Source organism: Setaria italica, chromosome VIII (genome assembly GCF_000263155.2).
Source record: "Setaria italica strain Yugu1 chromosome VIII, Setaria_italica_v2.0, whole genome shotgun sequence".
Lineage (NCBI taxonomy): Eukaryota > Viridiplantae > Streptophyta > Magnoliopsida > Poales > Poaceae > Setaria > Setaria italica.
In genome coordinates this window covers 13135958-13154585 of record NC_028457.1, presented here as the reverse complement: position 1 = coordinate 13154585, position 18628 = coordinate 13135958, and the positions used below count along the sequence as shown (strand labels likewise).

At 42.9% G+C, this 18628-nt stretch overlaps 1 protein-coding gene across 1 annotated transcript; it reads right to left on the bottom strand.

Annotated features, from left to right (window-relative positions):
• Positions 1-1412: 1412 nt before the first annotated feature.
• Positions 1413-3158, bottom strand: LOC101769975 (peroxidase 43). Its single transcript, XM_004979067.3, has 2 exons — positions 2668-3158; positions 1413-2558 (listed from the first exon to the last, which is right to left on the bottom strand). Exons 1-2 carry the CDS (start codon positions 3094-3096, stop codon positions 1968-1970), a joined length of 1020 nt encoding a protein of 339 aa, XP_004979124.1. The 5' UTR covers positions 3097-3158; the 3' UTR covers positions 1413-1967.
• Between the last annotated feature and the right edge of the window lie 15470 nt (positions 3159-18628).

Here is an 18628-nt window from a genome sequence, read left to right as displayed (position 1 = left end):
TCCATACATCTCTCGGTTCATAAATAGCCGCCCGATTGGCTCTAGTACGCGCCGGAAAAATCAGCCTGTTCTTGCTTGCACCATCAAACGACTCAAAGCTGATCACCTCATCACCAGCATGGACCATTTCTCTATCAACAGGATATATGGTCACACTCGCGCGCTTAATTTCTTCTGCTAGCTCACGCCACATGGTTCGTGTCCATTTCCTAATAATGGTTGCAACAACAATGACTTCTTGAACAATGGCTATTCAAAATTTAGGGCTATGGCCTATGGTGCCGTCGGGAACGTACGGGAGAAACCCCGGTGGTTTTTTGGGAGGAATTATCCAGCTCGTATATGATTTTGTTCTCCTTATGTTTTTTTTGGAGTCTACATGCTGAATGCATGCATATTTTTTAAGTGCAGAACTATTTAATTATTTTTTTAAGAAAAGAAACAGGTCGACAAGCAAATGAGATGCCACTGAAGTTTGGACCAGCAATCCGGCAGTCACTACAAGTTCCCAACCAATGTCCAAAGAGTAAAAGTGTGGTCACCACCGTGTTCGAGATCCTTGTGGTATCTGACGCCTTACCCATCATGGACCATGAAATGTGTCAGGTTTATCTAGTTCTACTGGAAACATTCGTTATGCCAAGAACGCACAGTTTAGCTTAGTACCGTCGTCTGAAAAACAACACGAAACATAAAGTTGGAAAACTGTACCTTCAGTCCAGTAAAAAGCAGAATAACAGCATAAAGTTTTTACATAGCTAGCTCTGGCCAGTACAAACCAAAATCAAAAGTACCTGGTACAAATCTCGGCCAAAATCAAACAAAGTGCAACAGCTGGATTCAAACACCCGATCTAGAAGCTTGGAGAATACTATTCTGCATTCTGATCCAGGAGGCAGCCAAATGAATGCCATGGCACTTTGTAGTTGCACGACAGAGAAGAAGTCCTTGTCCTCCATAAAACCAAGCCCAACCGACGCTCTCGCCAACTTCCCCGCCAACCATCCATAACTGGGCATGGGAACAAGAGAGATCCTGCAAAATTTCTTGATGCATTTCTGTAAGGAGAAAGAGATGAACTGCGTGGTGATTGCTGAAGTTTGGTGGATCAGATTTGTCTGCTGATTTTCAGCTACTTGGGAATTGGAATCCAGGCACATGAATGCAGGTCTTGTTTACAGCTGCACCATGAAAGTTCCTCATCGTCAGAATATTTTGAAGTGACTGACTCGGTTACCATTCATTTGTGAAAGAATACAACACCCGCTGTATTCCATTCTCCAAGGAAATTGTGCTCTGTCAGAATAGATGTACAAGAATTGAGGGACGTAGAGTACTCGTATAATTGTACTACGATGTACAGTAACTGCGCAATTCAAGTTAAGTCACATGCAGTGAAAAATGAAGTTCTCTGAAGTTCACAACAGTTCTTAAAAGAATTCATAAATTAATTAAGCCAGAGGACAATTCGTCACAATATTTGACACCTCTTGCAATGAAGAACTCAACACTTTCTACAGTTACACTCGACGACGAATGATCTTCCAACAAAATCACTAACATATCCACTTATATTAATTAATTTGTATATAAACACAAGAACAAACGTAACTATCTTATACCCTATATATATTCCCTCGCCACCGCCACCGCTTCGAGCCATATATGCCACTTCAAAATGAAATCTGCACAGATCTTAAAGCAAAGCAAATCGCTTTTCTGAACCTCGTGCATTTTTCATTTTGGTGAGCATATACAGCAGAAGCACTTGAGTTCCTTTTTTTTTTCCCAGTGAGATCTACACGATATACTGTACTGATGAACGAATTGAAGAACGCCGCCATGAAAGCACCCAACCAAACCCCACCGTGCTTGTCCACGGATGGGCGGGCCAGCTGTGTGCAATGAATGAAGAAGGATCTAATGGCGCATCGACCGGTGCGTGAGTGGGATCACCGGCCGGTCGATCAGTTGAACTTGGAGCAGACCTTCCTGACCTCGCCGGCGCCGCCGGTGACGACGCCGATGCTGCCCATGCGGACCATGGCGTCGGCGAAGTCCTGGCGGAAGTATGGCCCGAAGAAGTTGCTGAGCAGGCCGGAGTAGGAGTCGACGACGTCGACGGTGGCCGTGTCGTTGTAGAGCGCGGCGTCGGAGCCGATGACGGCGAAGCCGTTGCGGATGTTGCGGAGGATGGAGGTGTCGAAGACGTTGCCGCTGCCGCGGTCCAGCGGCAGCCGCGTGTTGAAGTCCCCCGGCGCGCACCGGGACTTGAGCTCCGACAGGAACCCCGGCGGGATCGTGGGGTCGGCGCCGCGGCCGCCGCCGGGGAGAGGGGTGTTGTAGAGCCGGTCCTGCAGGAAGAAGCACGCCGTCGTGCCCACCGTGTGCGCCGCCGTGAGGAGGACGAGGTCCTTCTCGTCGAGCCCGTTGGCGCGGAACTTGGAGCGCAGCGCGTCGATGCCGTCGTGCACGTCGGGGAGCGCGTCGGCGTCGCGGATGTTCGACACCTTCCCGTCGCGACGCCCCGTCGGCACGTCGAACGACGGCCCGCCGGTCTGCATCGACGAGTGCACGTCGTTCAGATACGTTCCCCATATATATATATATCTGATATATATATATATATATTATATGTATATATATAAATATATAAAGTGTACGCACGAATGCGACGGCGTCGCGGGCGGCGAGGGCGACAATGTCGGCGCAGGAGACGACGCCGGGGCACTGGGCCTCGAGCTGGGTCTTGGCGCCCTCGATGATCTCGAGCCCGCGGAGGCCCTGGTGCTTGCTGTTGTCGACCTCGGCGCTGCCGCTGCCGCCCTTGATGAGGACGGAGCCGTCGCAGCCGCGGACGAAGCAGTCGTGGAACTGGAGGCGGAGGAGCGCCGGGAGGATGGTTGGGTCGGCGGAGCCGGACTGCCGGACGACGGAGGCGACCGTGGACTCGGCGCCGGGGCAGGTCCGGGAGTAGAACCCCACCTGGAGCTGGCCGTCGGAGACGCCGGCGAGCAGCAGCAGCCATGAGGCCGCCATGGCCAAGCCCAAGCCTGTCACGTTGGTACCATTGCTACGACTACACCTTCTCGCCATCTTTAGAGAGAGGGAGGTGGCGAGGTGGATGGTAGCAGCAGGAGGGGGAGGTGCAAGTCCTGTGAGCTGCGTAAATGAGGTTTTATAGGCCTGCTTCGGAGCGGCGGTTGGCGCCGATGCGGCGGCACATGTGTGTGTACGGTGCAGATTTGACTTCACCACAGGGTAGGTTGGTGCCAAACATCTGCTGGTACGGTGCAAAAGTTTCCGGGTGCTAACCTTGTATGCTTTTTTTTGGTCTTGTGGATTATGAAATTTTTGGGTCTCATTTACTAGGAACAGTAATGGGTTACCTGCACTATTATTTTTTACGAGCAAGGACCTGGTTGTTCTGTCTTTGTAATTTGTTCGTTTCACAAGGACCTTTGTGTAATATGGACATATATTTCTCCCACAATTTTAGTCCAGTCTTATTCGGGGACAAAGAGCCGTTGAAAGCTAACACTTTGCGTGGAGAAGCTTGGAAAGGAAAAAAAACATAGAACCGCCTGGACGCCCGGATGTTCGATGGGAAATTTTTTATTGGACGCTCCGAGGAAACATTAAAATTACCTAGTGCAACATACTGTTTGCAATATGAAAAATAATGTGTAAAAATGACTACGTCGTTCAACTTTGAGATAGAAAATTTCTGCCGCAACATGAACACTATGTTTCATGCAACATTCACTGTGAAACATGCAAAAACAATAGTTGCAATATCGATGCTTAACTATCGTATCATATATCGGAGCCTTCGATTTTTTTAAGATTCTGATTCTGTAGTATTATTGAAAAACCTACATCACTCCGTACAATAAGGAAAAAAAACCTGTGTGTTTCACTTCCAAGATATATCAAATTGTTCTGACCTGAAAATTGATTGCATCATAGTTGAATACTAGCTGAATCTACTCTTCGGTTCAGTCTCGGATACCATCATGAATGCTGCATCATTCTGGAGCTGCCGAAAACAGGAGAGAATCATTTTAACCCCCTCTGGGGCCGTGGTTAGGCCAATGTAAATGTTCATGCATGTGCACAAATCCTCCGGTGCATGGCGTGGCGAGCTCATCCATCCGTCGTGCACAATTTATGAGGCTTTCCGGGCCGGTTGTCACGGCAAAGCAGGAGGGCGTGCCAGGAGGGGGATGGTCCAAACTCCAAATTGTGGTTGGCACACAGCAGGGCACGCGAGCGTGTCGGCTGAGCTCCCATGGCCATGGTTGTTGGTTTCGTTTACTGCAGCTACCTACGAATGGTCACATGTGCAGGAGTGTGGGCACCAGTAGTTCTGCAGCAATCCCTTTGGGTTTTCGTCCAGAAAGTGAGGCTAGGGTGTACTCTGTACCTGTTCATTCCCATCTTTTTACTGGGAGGAACTTTGCCTGGAAGTACGTCACCACGGTCGCAGGGTAGGGGCAGCACTGGCCTGGTTCTGCAGTTAAAGTTGTCTCCCGACCCTGTTTCTTCCTTGGAAAAAGTACAGTTTGGATTCCATGGCACATGCCCTGGACCCTGGATAGATGGAGTGGGGTAACATTGTATCAATGGAAGTTTATCTTGGTTTCAGCTCCATATACCTATGGGTTCGCCGTGAATTTCACGCCGGCTCACATTGGGAATATGTTATTCCCTACAAGTAAATGTACGGCGTTATAAATATTGGAACAGTCTCTAATAAATATTTTGAGCGACTTCCTTTTAGAAGGAAACGACAATAAAAAGTTAGTATCAAATATAAAAAGTTTTGAAATATATATTTTCAAAAAAAATCCAATAATACTATGTGTATGTGGTCCAAATTAGAGAGATTTTGTTGCACACTTTTATACAGAAAGAGGTAGTATGCCATTTAGCACGGCTGAGCAACTTTTATATTATAGCAGAAATTATATGGGTAGTTGCAAGTCTAATTAAAAAGAAATGATTCACCCTATTGAATGGATGCTTTGTAGAGCTCATTATTCTAAAATTGATATATCTGATGTTGTTCTCTATGTTTATACTTGAAAGGGGCCGCCAATGTATCACTTGTTGTCATTTTTTTATAAAAAATATCACTTACCTAATCATTCTACTTGCAAGTCATATCATTCAAATCAAGACCAATATAGTGTTCCACCGTTTGTGCGCCCCCCGCACCTAGGGTCGCCCCGATTTCGTGGTCGTTTGATCTGGCATGATCCAGCCATCTTGGCAGTCACAAAGATGCATGGAATTTTACAAAAGACCCTCTTATCTTATATAAATCAATCCACGGTCCAGGCCCTTAATCTACCGTAACCGAGCTTGCAGCATATAAATCCTAACCCACCCTACTGGCATCCCATAACCTAGTAATTTAATTCCATCAGTTACTTTCGCATGACCAAAGTTGTTTCACCCGAACCTCAAGAATCATATAGTCATCTCGCTACACAGGGACCAACTGCCATGATCCTGTTCCCTGACCCCTCTCATCCATAGAACTGATTGAACATGAAACCTACTAACTCTAGGAAATTCAAGGCTAATAACTTGTTTTGGGGGGGGGGGGGGGGGGGAGTTTTAGAGACGTGCATATTGTCACAACGATCAAGGTATAGTACTTGGTTTTTTGGACGACCACTAGTAAAACATATGGTTTATATGAAACAAATATTCCAACAATCTGTGGAGCTAAATCAAAACAGGGATACACCTGATTTTTTTTTTAAAAAAATGATCGATATAAGACAAACTATTTCATTTTTACCTTGCAAACTCCAGCTCGCATGTGGAGCTAGGAATGGGCCCTCCTACCAAACAGGTCCACATGCGAGCTGCTATTGTTAGTTTAGGCCCGGCCCACTCAGATAAAAAGGCCGTAGTGTTGCGAGCAGCTACAATTACCATGAAAACTCACAAAAAAAAGGAACCTGAACACACATATTTTGAGCTCAGAACAAGAAATATTTTTAAATGTTACCCTTAAAAGTGAAAGAAAGCAACACATATTTTCCTCTTTTTCTAAAAGATAAAAATAAAGCCAAACAATGAAATCAAGAAAATGGAGCAAACAACATTACCAGAGGAGGGAAATCTCCATGACCGTCCAATCAATTATCCAAGTCGACTAGACTGTGCTGATCGCGACTAGCCGCCGACAGACATGGATTTATGGCGTACAAGATTGCTTACGACACACAAGAGAAATGTATCGCTACGAGTCTGAGCTGGTGTGTCTTGCGAAGAACAAACGAGCTAATTCAGCACGCACTTGATCACTGTGCATGCGCAACTGTGTTAGGTCGTTGCTAGCTCATGCTCTGTTCTGGCATGTGCTAGCTCTCACCGGCTGAACGGCCACGCTATTTATTGCCCACGTTGCATGTCTCCGGTCGAGCATATATGGATAAGAACACCGATGAAGTCTATGCTAGTTTACCTAAAATCTTCATGCAAACATAAATTGCATGCCTTAATATTCTTTCATATGGTTGTTACTCGTTAGTTGTACTAGGAATAATAGGCTCTATATGAAACATTGGTGACGTGAAGTAGAACTTAAGTTAGCTAGTACTAATCGTGAACTGATTTAAGATGGCAGATGAGCCATTCTTGGACTTGCTATCTAGGGTTCTGATCTCATGTCCTTACCATTTTGGCCTACCAAATTATTTCTGTTTTCTCGTGCAATGTGAACCCGCTAGGGTTGATTTCCGATCTTCCGATGAGAGAGGCGTGGATAACTTGATTGGTGGATGGAGATGACGTTCACAGCCCGACTACAGCCTTCCAAGCTGCGCCTTAGCAACCGATACACCACCTCCAATGGATGCCGCGATCTTGTGGAGCGCGTCACCCGGCCACTAGGGCACTCGTCCTGCAAGCAATCGAAGAACTAGCAAGAACAAGTATAACAAGTACTGAATTTACTAGATGAAGATGAAAGTTTCCAACTCAATCTCAATAAGGTAGGGTTCCGAAGACAGGAAGACGGCGGCTGATCCAGCACGCGCACTTACAAGCAAGTAGTGAGAGCTAAACTTGATCTAAACAAAACCCAATCTGTTTGTGGCAGCTCTAATCCTTATTAATACCTAGGAGGACAACCAGGGGGGTGTTAGGGTCATGCTCCAACTCTAGGACATGTCCCTAATAGACCCAACTTGATACATGGCCCATTGGGCCAAAATAAGGTGACACAGCACCAAAAAACCTATTGGTAGTAAATTGGTCATTGCGACCGCCTCAGACTAGATATGGACTTGGGTCTAGATCCATATGAAAATAGACTTCATAAAGAATCCATGAAGTACTTGAACGCCCCAATCTGAGTCCGTATGCAACCATGGTGACCATCACAAGTTGGTACTATGCTGGAGTCTGAATCCAACCTGCGCGAGTCCTTTTCCCTTTCGGTCTTCTCCCTGGTTCCTAACCAAAACAAGAGAGCACGCGTCTCCATGGTCTAAATAGGATGAACAGGAACTCAAGAGCGAACTTACTTGATGATTAAGTTGACGAGCACGGATGCGAGTAATAGGACCAGAAACTGGTACTTGTGTAGGTGTGGATGTATCGTTGGTGTTGATGTCCTCATCAGGAAGTATGGGTAGAACCAGATCTATCCTACGTGGAGTTTTCAATCAAGATTCTCGATCGCCAGAAAAGGAGAACTAGGAGACAAGTGGTGAGAATGTTCAAAATCTAATGGAGCCATCATACCGAAGAGGAGGCAATATGGGAAAATTTCTGCGGTTTTCTTTTCGACCAGAAAGGTACACGCACAGCCACACTAGTTTTTAATCACCCAAATCTTGGGATGAGATTCTTTTTAGATTTTAGGGGGTAGGCTGTGACATCCCTAGTGTTTAAAAGGATAAATCAAGATAAATTAAGGAAGAGACTAGAAATAAACCAAATTTGCAAAGAGTCAAATTCAAGAACCTTTCAAATTCTAGCTAAGTGTAAAAACACCCCCAAATGGCACTCACATGGGTAGGAAATAAAAACAGATTTTTATATAAGAACTCAACTTTTGGCAAATGTAAAAGTTGTAGAACGTTTCAAACTAAACAACTTTCATAATTTGCACCTTCTATGATTTTGAGTGGAAGGCATTTGAAAATTGGGACAAAGTTGGGTTAAATTCAGGTCAAATTCAAACCAATTTTGCCTGGCGTTCCACAAATGTTCCAGCAGCTATATCTCCAAAACGAGCATGATTTTCACATGTTAGCTTTTGTAGAAGTTGTAGTCAATAGTTCAAACTCCAATTTCTATATTTGAAAATTTCGAAGTTCCATTCAAAATCTCAGAGCAAATCCAGCCCAAATGTTTGCCTACGTGCACCACGCGCGGACCCATGTGCGCCCGGTGCGCGATCCCCACGCACGGGAGCGCGATGTCACCATGCGGCACCGCCCGGCTGGCCTCCGCTGCTCGCCCAACCACCACCAGCGACAAGACCACACGGGCCCGGCCTCTGCCCACCCTCGCTCGCGCGATCTCATCTCCCCACGCGAAATCGCAGCCAGCCAACCCCAGGGTGTGGGCCACGCACGCCGAGCTCCGCACGCCACTGCTGGCCTCTCGCGCGCCTCCTCCACCTGCCGCCTTTGGCCGGCTGCCGCTCGCTTGCCCAACCATACCTCGAGTTTATCCTAGCGTCCTGTGCTCACCCACGCCATTTTGCCACTATAAAAGGGCGCTCACCCAGCTTGCCAGCACCCCACTCACCCCCGCACCGAAGCCACCGCGCGCCATTGGAGCCCCACCATCAAGCTCACCCTTCCGAGCCCCACCAGCGCCACCCGAGCCTTCCTTTGTGCCACCAGAGCCACACCGCACCTCCCTAGCCCCTTCCCCAGCCATCTCCGCCACTGCCTTCACCGGAGATGAAGCTCCCGCGGCCGCGCCACCACTGTCTCGCGGAGCACCGCTGCTGGACATCCTCCACCCTCGAACCCCATAGCACAAACCTCACTGGTGAGCAGCTCATCGCACTCCCGCCCTTAGCTTGCACCCACCTCGCCGGAGTTCGCCGGATTTCCACCGACGCGTCGCCGGCTAGACCCCAAGGATCACATTGCAAGGTCTGTTTTATTTCTAGGGTCCTTAGTGCAAGAATGTAGGGGTGTTGTTGCGAATGTTTAAAAACTTCAAGGGTCATTCTATAAAACATGAAACTCAGATTGATTTACAATCCATTTAAACGGCTGAAACTTGGAAAATGTCTAGGAAAATGTAGAGAAATGAGAAAAATATGAAACTTGTTTTACTAGGTTCCTGATGATGTGTAGTTTAATTTAAAAATGTTTCTGTGCATGTTACTATCCTGCATCTAGTGCTATGATTTATTTTGTATAAAAGCCACGAAATGCTTGATAAATCATCGGATGCTCTGAAAAATGTGAAACCACTTTTTGTTAGCTTCCTTTTGACATGCATGTTATGTATCTATAAATTGTGTCACTGGAATCTATGATGTTAGTACTATTTTAAATACAAATGTTGAATTGTTGTCTTAATCTTGTTATTTACATGGTAATTAGTGGAAAATAGATAAAATTGCAAAGTAAATTTTGTTAGATTCTTGATGACCATATCTGACCAGTAAAAATACTTGCTCCTGTAAATTATGTGTTTTACATTGCTTAAGTAAATACATGTTGCTTAATCTCCTTTTTATGCAATAAATAGTTTTCATGTTGATAAAACCCAGAAAAATTGACAGTAGCATTGTTAATGTTGGTAACCATTCTGTAAAATTTGTGGAACCAAACTGATAGAACTCTAGTTAAAAATCAATCTTCATGTTCTGCAATTTAACACTATTTGATTTTTAATAAATTCTGTAGATGTCAAATTTATCTCAAATTTTTACAGTAGAAAACTTGTATAGATGATTCTAGAAACATTTGCTCATGTTTAAGAGCTAACTTAATTATTAATGACAATTGCTACTAGAAAGGGTGGACTAGTAAATGTTTAACTATGCTTTTCATCGCAACATTATCACTCTTAAAAATGGTTGCTAAAGAGTACCAACACGACACCACCTTTTGTTTTTATGAATTCTAAGTTCTAAGAATCTTATATGTGTACACAATCACCATCAAAGTAAAACCCAAGTTTTATTCACAACCCACCTTGTTTTACGAAGAAAAGAGTTGTCATAAACTTTTCTAGGTGAACGTGGCTATAAAGAAAGAAAGGTTTAAAATCTTATCTAGGTGAATGTGGTCGAAATGCACCCTAAGCTTTTACAATGGTTACGAAATGCAACCTACACCATGAAAGCATGTAATTGAAATCTTATGCATATGCATCTCGTGTAGAAGCTAACCTCGCTGACGGCGCCTACGAGTTGATCCCGGAAGCTGAAGAAGAACGCTCTACGACTATGTTGAACCTGATCGAGACAACTCAAGACTCGAGCCAAGCTTTGGAAGAGCGTCAGGCTAACATACGACAAGAAGGCAAGCCCCAGAGCGTAACCTTGGTTTCTAAAGTTCTACAATATCTTATTGCTTATGTTTGTGCATTAAGTTCATAAGAGTTCCTTGAAACCTTAGTTGCATGCTCCTAGTACCCATGACTTGAATACTAGAATGTTAAGTCGAGTAATTGCTATGCTAAATAGGGACACAGAAAAGTCGAGTGATTTCCTGTCACTCACGAGCTATAGGAGTTGCCTGTTTACTTATGTTGGAAACATAAGGTTGACGGGCAGATGCCCCGTCTGTGTAGAGGAAAACTGCTAAGGTTGAAATGTGTTAGAGTTGTGGTCAAGTGTTTGAAGTACTAAACTCATACCTAGTATAGGATAGGGAAGCCTAGTACCTAATTGAACCGGGGCGTGGACTTTATCCCCGCTCTCTCTGGAACCGAGTTCCCCTGATGCATCATGTGGGTACAAGTGCAGCCTCGGTACAGCGTCATCCGGGACCGTGGGGCATTGTATCCAAGGGAAGTGGGCCCTGGCCACATGCCTAGGGATCGATGGGGATGGCTGACATGTGTGAACTCGGCATGGTACGCATATGTCGCGGGTTTAGGTCCACCTTGCAAGGTTAATAAATTCGATTTGAATCGTCTGCCTCTCACAGTTTGGGACTGCTTGACCGCCTTTCTGCACTGAGTAAGAAGAGGAACAAGGATGGTGATTATTATTGATGTTTGACTAGATTGCTTTTTTTACCATGCTTGCTTAGAATAGGTGCTTACCTAGAATTGTTAATCAACTAGAACTTGATGCTAAAACTTGAAAGCAAGGATCTACTTTTGAAGATTTTAGCAAAAACAACCCCCTCAGCCAAAAAGCCTTACATGTCTAGTAGTCGGTGGATTAGATACCACGTGATGGGTAAGCCTTGCAGAGTATTAGTATACTCAGCTTTGCTTGTGGCTATGTTTTCAGGTAATGTTGATGTGGATGGCATTATTGCTAGTGTGACTTGGCCGTACTAGATCCCTCCTGGAGGGACGGTTGAGTGGGACCGGTCCTCGGTCGGCGAGGATCGTGGTGATTGATATCATGGAAGGCTTCACCATGGTATCGTGTATCGACGTTAGACTTATCATTATTTTCCGCTACTTTTGAACTCTGAACTACTTTATGCTTTGAAACTCGGTTTGTAATAAATTAATTTGGGACCTATGTAATATTTTACCTGGATTGTTGTAATCTCTGGACTCGTTTTCATACGAGCATGCTTGTTTTGATCAGAAATACGTGGTTGTATCGGGTAAAACCTGACAGACTGCCATCTTGGTTCGATTTAAGTGTCTGATCGCATTTGAGGCGATGTTTAGCACACTTAAGCCGGATTAATTTGGGCAGTTCTACCATGAAACGGTGGTTAGGGACACTTGCCTTTCTCCAAAGAAAAGTTATTCTTACTTCTCTTCAGCTCTTGTTCTCTTGAAACCATTAATCTTCAAAGCTTTCGAGCAGTGATCCTACTACTCGAAACAATCACCGGCACAAACATACAAGCAAACAAACGAGTACAACTAAGAACAACACACCAAAACAAAATAAAATCATTAAAAGAGCGTACTAAGGAATAGGGCTTGATTCTATGATCACGAAGGCACGTGAAACACTAATAACAAGGGTATCATTGAAAACATACATCTATCGAGGAAACTTTGGTTGCAAAGGAAAAGACAAGAGCTATATGCTGCATTTATTTGTATTTAGAAACACATGTAAAGGATACTTTTAGAAAAATATCCTAAGTTAGAGTTAATTTAAATTATATTTGTATATGAAAAGATGATGTAAAACCTAGTCAACTTTTATTTATAAATATTCATGTACAAATTTGCCATTTAAACATTTAACTTTGGAAAATAAACTATATGTAATAACATCTAATTGATAACTTTATATGTGGTGTTGAACTAAAACAAGTTATAATTATGAACTCATTTATGTTGATATTAATCATATTAACACTTGCTTAAAGAAAACCAATGGATGAACCTATTTGCTTTTAATTAGAAAAGATTAGTAAATAAGCATCAATTTAAATTACTATCATATTTATTTTCAAAAATATGAAACATGGCGAATCCACGTTGCTAAACTATAGCTCACGATTAGAAGATTAACATAGCAAGAACTGACTAAAACGAAACATTGGTTGTGAAGATACACTATCAAAAGATTTGGGTTCATAAAAGAAAACGAAAAGAAACTATGTGCTTTATACATTTTAAATGTAGAAATCAATGTGGGTGATATTTTAGAGAAATATCCTATGTTAGGATTAACTCACATTATATTTACATTTTGAAAACATGAAGTAAAGCTTAGCCAAATTTTAGTTACAAATGTTCATGTACAGTTTATACCACTTTAAACCTTTAATTTGGAAAAGATATCATATGTGGGAACATCTAAGCGCATAACTTTATGATTCGTGTTCAACTAACCAAATTATAATTCAAAAACACATTTATATTTACATTAGCCAAATTAACATTTAATTATGAAAGTGAGGTAAAGATCTAAATAGTTTTTAATTAGGAAACAAGAGTATAAATAATTAATCATATTAATATTTTAAATAAATTTTAAAAACACATAATATGATTAATAATGCTTTTAACACGTAATTTAAGTTGAAATGAATCTAACGCAGTAAGAACGAGGTTAAACGGAGGTAAAACATAGAATCTATGAGCTAAACAAGGTTCAAGGGCTTAACCGCGAGAAAACTAAACTTCCAGGGGCTAAACATTAAGGAACCGATGGCTAAAACCTAATTATCCATATAAACCGAAGGTCTACCACATAAAAGATCGGGTCTAGGATGGTGGGAACTATTTTCAAAAGCTTAGGAGCTAAAACAGATGAAAAAGTTTTGAGATCTAATTACTTTTGAACTGCGCTGGACCTCAGAACAAAACTATAAAACTCATGGGCTCTTTAGCAAAAAGAACAGCATGGCGCATGGTTGACCGGTATTGACCCGGGTCAGATCTAATCTGGACCGTTGGATCAAGATCGGGTGGCTACGATCATCTGGAACATGGGCGGCGGCGCGCGAGCAATGGCAGACGGCAATGAGCGGCGACAGAATAGGGGAAACTCGCCGGGATTGAGTCAAACTCAAGCTTCCGGCCACGGATTGCAATAGGATCTGGCCCTGCACGAAGCAGAGCGCACGACAAATGCACCTAGTGTTATCGTGGTGGTTAGAGCGTTGACGGCGATGCGCGGCTCGGAGAGGTGGTTTGGTAGCGAGGGCAGCGACTCTGGCGAGCATTCTCACGTGAATGGAGACATAGGGGTGCACTGGATCTACATTGACGACTTCCTCACCTCGTTGCAGTGCTCCGGGTAGTGTTCTTGTCGATGGAAGGGTGACGGCGGAGGAGATCAATGGCGGCGGGTGTGCTTGCGCTCTAGCTTGGGAGGCGGCGGCGCTGGAGCTCAAAGTGGGATGATAGGGTTGGTGAGGGGCTTAGGGGTGTGGCAGCGGCTTTTATAGCCAAGGGCTCAGCATTGGTTTGTGGGCCGAAGCGAAGGTGGGAGCGGAAGGTGCGGCTAGGACTCGAGTTCGAGTTCGGCGCGATGCGGCCGGAGGTGGTGGATGACAAGTGGAGTCCCGGCGTCAGCGGGTGAGAGCGGAGGCAGCCAGCGCGGTGCGTAGGAGGTGCAAGAGCTAGGCCGAGTTGGGCCAGCTTGCCTGCTGCACTACTGCGAAGGGAGCGGTAGAAACGTGCCGAAAGCAAGGAACGTGCCGAAAGCAAGGATCGGGACAAAAAAGGGAGAGGAAAGAGAGAGAAGATAAGGTTTTTCCTATTGTTTAAAAAGGTTCAAACAAATGAACTCAACACAAATTTGAATTTAAGCAACAAAAAACGATGCATCAGCATGAATGCAACAATGAACTTCTACAATTCATTAATTTATTTTGATAAAGATTTAATTACCTAAGAAAATTTAAATATAACCTTAAAATCTTTGGACACATGCAATTAAATTCTAAAAAAAATTATTAATTACAAAATTTGAAAATGACACGCCTCCTCCATCATATTGGTGCCTCCTCCATCATACTGGCGCTGCCTCCTCCTCGTCGACGCGCTACTAGCCAGCCACCCCGACACCGGCGTCGCCCCCGACCCGGCCATTGGTGCCTCCCCTACTCCGCTGCCCCAACATTGCCGGTGCCGTCCCCAACCCATCCTCCACGAAGCTCAACCGGCTGGCCGCGGGCTCCGGCTTCTCTGCTGACGTGAGCCCATGGCCGACTGATGTCATTTTTTATTTTTTATTTCTAGAAATGTTGAATTAGCTAGAAAATGTATAAAAAATGTTGAATTAGTTAGAAAATATAGAATTTTTTTTGAATTAGCTAGAAATTCTATTAATTGTAAATTGTAAACATGCCATGTTAGAATATCGTGTTAATTGTTAGAAATGTCTAGAAATACTAGAAAATAACTTTGATACTTTTAGAAATTACCAAATTATTTTAGAAATCGTGTTAATTTTTGTAGTCAATTATTGTTACAAAATGTATAAATATTAGTCATTCATTTCATAGTACATTATTGTTACAAAATGTATAAGTTTTATTTAGTCATTCTTTTTTTTGGTCATTTACTAGCAATTCATAGTAAACAATAATTTTTGTAGTCATTTATTGTAACAAATTGTATAAGTGTTTAACTCTTTTCTTGTTGTCATTTACTAGCAATTCACAGTAAATATCATTGTAGTCATTTATTGTTACAAATTGTATAAGTTTTTAATTCTTTTTTGTTTTCATTTACTAGCAATTCACAGTAAATATTGTTCATCCATGACTTTGTAGATCCCAAGCGTATAACGGACCACGAATTCAGAGTGCGTATACAAATTTTTTAACCATAAATTAGTTCTAATTGTGCAGACCCATTTATCTACTATATAATAAACTTTGCCAATAACACAGATCAGAGACATGAAGGAAGCACTCATCGAGATGGAAAAAAATCAGGGCAATTCAAGAACAACTCAGTGGATTTCTTCTGGACAAGGTATTAAATCTAGCGGGGGAGTTCCATAATGATGGATCAAGTCTGCATCACCATCACGACTCGAGTTTAGAATAGTTGATCCAAATATTGAATTTGATGTGTTGATGCAATGTAATATTATTCATAAATGTGTATGCAGAAGATGTCTATATATATATATATAATATTATCTCAAATGTAATATTATAAATCAAATACAACTTTATATATATTAGAGTATCACGGCGTAAGTATGGAGCGTCCTCTTTAGCTAACAGGATGCTGGGGTCAACCTGCACTAAAAATGTAGGAAGATCATCGAACTAATCATAATCTTCTAAAATGTCCCTTCCTTATTGGTTTGCTTGACATGTCCTTCACGTAGAAAACTTGAGTCACGCATTGGCTAGGATGAATGGTTCGTCTCTATATCCAATCTTGTTGAGGTCTACTATTGTCATCCCATAGTTGTCTGTTGTTACGCCTCCTCCAGTAAGTTTCACCCATTGGCACCGAAACAGAGGGACACTAGTAGAGAACTTAGTATTAGTCCCGGTTGGTAGGGTGCAAATCTCCCAAAAATCCATCCGGGATAAACCAATCGAGACAAAAGGGGGGATCTTTAGTCTCGGGTCCTTCAACTGGGTGTAAAGCCACCCTTTAGTCCTGGTTGGTTTTACCAACCGGGACTAAAGGGCCTGCCACACCAGGCGCGGGACAGGCCCTTTACTCCCGGTTGGTAAAACCAACTCGGAGTAAAGGGTGCCCCTTTAGTCCCGGTTGGATTTTCCAACTGGGACTAAAGTCCTGTAGGCGCCTGTAATTTCATGCATCACGTATGTACCCTGGCCCTTTTGTTAACCTTTAGTAGTTGAGACTTTTTTTATAATGAAATCAAACTAGTATTTAAACGAATGAAACTAGTAATTATACAATTACTATAGATACAATTCTTAGTATATATATACAATTCTTAGCATACTATACAAATTGATCTTAGCATATTATATAAACAAATCAAACTAAATATCTACAATCTTCCCGTCGAGGTGTTGCTCGGAGCGTCTAAATTTTGTCCATCATAATAAAATTCTCCTTGTGGATTTATCACCTCGTCCATCAGGAATCCAATGAGACCTTCACATATTGCCGCTACTCTTTCCTTCTTCAAGAGTCCTTGTTGAATTTTTGACATCTATAATTTGGAAATATGTGAATGTTACATGAATAATTAAATATAAGGAGCTAGAAAATAATTAACTATTAATAGTTTCATTTTACGTACTTTAAAGTTGTGCGGTGTCATCTTTAGTCCCTTGGGTCCCACAAAACTATGCATGTGCTCACAAATGTAGTAGCCATATAGATTATTCCCAGGTTCCTATCTTAAGCACTTCAGTGGGAAAAAAAATAAGTTATAATATTCGTGTTATAGAATGTACAAAATGTGTAGACTTCATACGTACCGGGAAGTTTGTTTTCCATATAAGTTTTTCTTTGGATGTACCTTTGTGTGTCCTCAGGAATTGTCTCCATGCGCTGCGGATTCAAATAATGAATGATATAGTGTAATCGGGATAAAATTTAGGAAACAAACTTTTGCATAGAGATAAAGGTCCAGAATTATTACAAGCCTAGCATGTCTTGCATGTCTCGGTACTCTACCGGATCTTTCCTCAACGAATCGAAGACAGTGATGTGGTTTCTTTCAAGCTCAATTATAATGAGAATCCAGTGGAAGCTATGAACGTTAATGTTCATATATATTAGAGCTAACTAACATTAATCAGGTAAGGAAAAAGAAAACGAAAGTAGACGGTATACCCACACTTACTTGAAGTTGTATGGAAGTAGTATGAAATCCTTGAATTTTTTTTGTCTAGGAAATTGTATACTTCCACCAAGGTTTTTTCTGGTGATACCTGTAACTGTTTGTGGTTAACTATGGATGGATCCATAAAGCCAATATGGAGGTACGCTTCTAGTCAGCTCGTCTGAATTAGCATCCTACATAAAATGGAAGACAAAGTTAGTATAGTGATGCATGCAAAAAAAATAATGATATGAGCCAAAATTTACATGTAGATAAACGGACACTTATAGAACCCAGGTGCTGATCAGAGAGACGTCTAGGGCATCATGATGGTACACTTCGTATATATCCTTGAATTCTAACCACAGAACTTTCTCGCCTTCGCCGTAAAAATCTATCGGTTTTACCTTAAGGCCGAACATCTCCCTCGAGTCGGCGGACACCTTCATGTACCAATAATGGAATTCATACATCTTTGTTGATAGCTTCCGTACCAACTCAGGGCTTATCAGAGACTTGCCTAGCTCAAAGGTCCATCTCGATTCAACTAGCAGTGCAGCTGGCGGCTCAACTTGCCCTAGACATTCATTAAGTCCCATACCTGTTTCTTCCATGAATTTCAATACTTGTGCTTGTTGATCCAAGGGCATTGCTGCTATCGTTTCATCATCATTTTCTGGTAGATGCCCGAGGTTGGGGACAACACCACTGAATGATGACTTTCCTTTCCTTTTTTCCCTCTCACCAGCCTTGACTAACGCCCATTCATAGTTCGATAGTAGTGGTATCCTCTTCTTGGCTCATTCTTCCATCCTAATAAAAAAATTTAATTCTCTTCGATTTACTGGTGGTGGCTCCATCTCCATTCCTTTTTTTTCTTTGGCTTGTTTCTTGAACCACCCACATGCCTCTGCTTGGATTTCGGCCCACTGTTCCGCATAAGTCATTGCCTCCCAGCATTCCTCATGAGTCACTTCAGGCTCCTTTCTTTTCTTCTTTCTCTATCTTGGCTTGGGAGGTGGTGGTCACGACATCTTAAGTGGTGCTGCAGGTTCCTTCCTCATGGCTGCTCTTAGTCCTAGCGACGGTGATCGGGGAGGGGTGTTGTTATTGTCATCGTCGCTCCCACCACCAGGATGTGGTGGAGATGGAGACCTTGATCGGGCAGGAAGCGTTAGTCTTGGAGCAGGTTGTGCTAGAGATGACGGTCTTGAGCTTTGAGGAGATGGTCGCTGCTGGGGATCTGTGGGG

Excerpts from the sequence above, each read along its gene's own strand:
- LOC101769975 (XM_004979067.3), bottom strand. The coding sequence starts at position 3,096 with ATGGCGAGAAGGTGTAGTCGTAGCAATGGTACCAACGTGACAGGCTTG. Across the intron at positions 2,559-2,667 it reads CCCGCGACGCCGTCGCATTC|ACCGGCGGGCCGTCGTTCGA; the intron begins GTGCGTACACTT and ends TCGTCGATGCAG.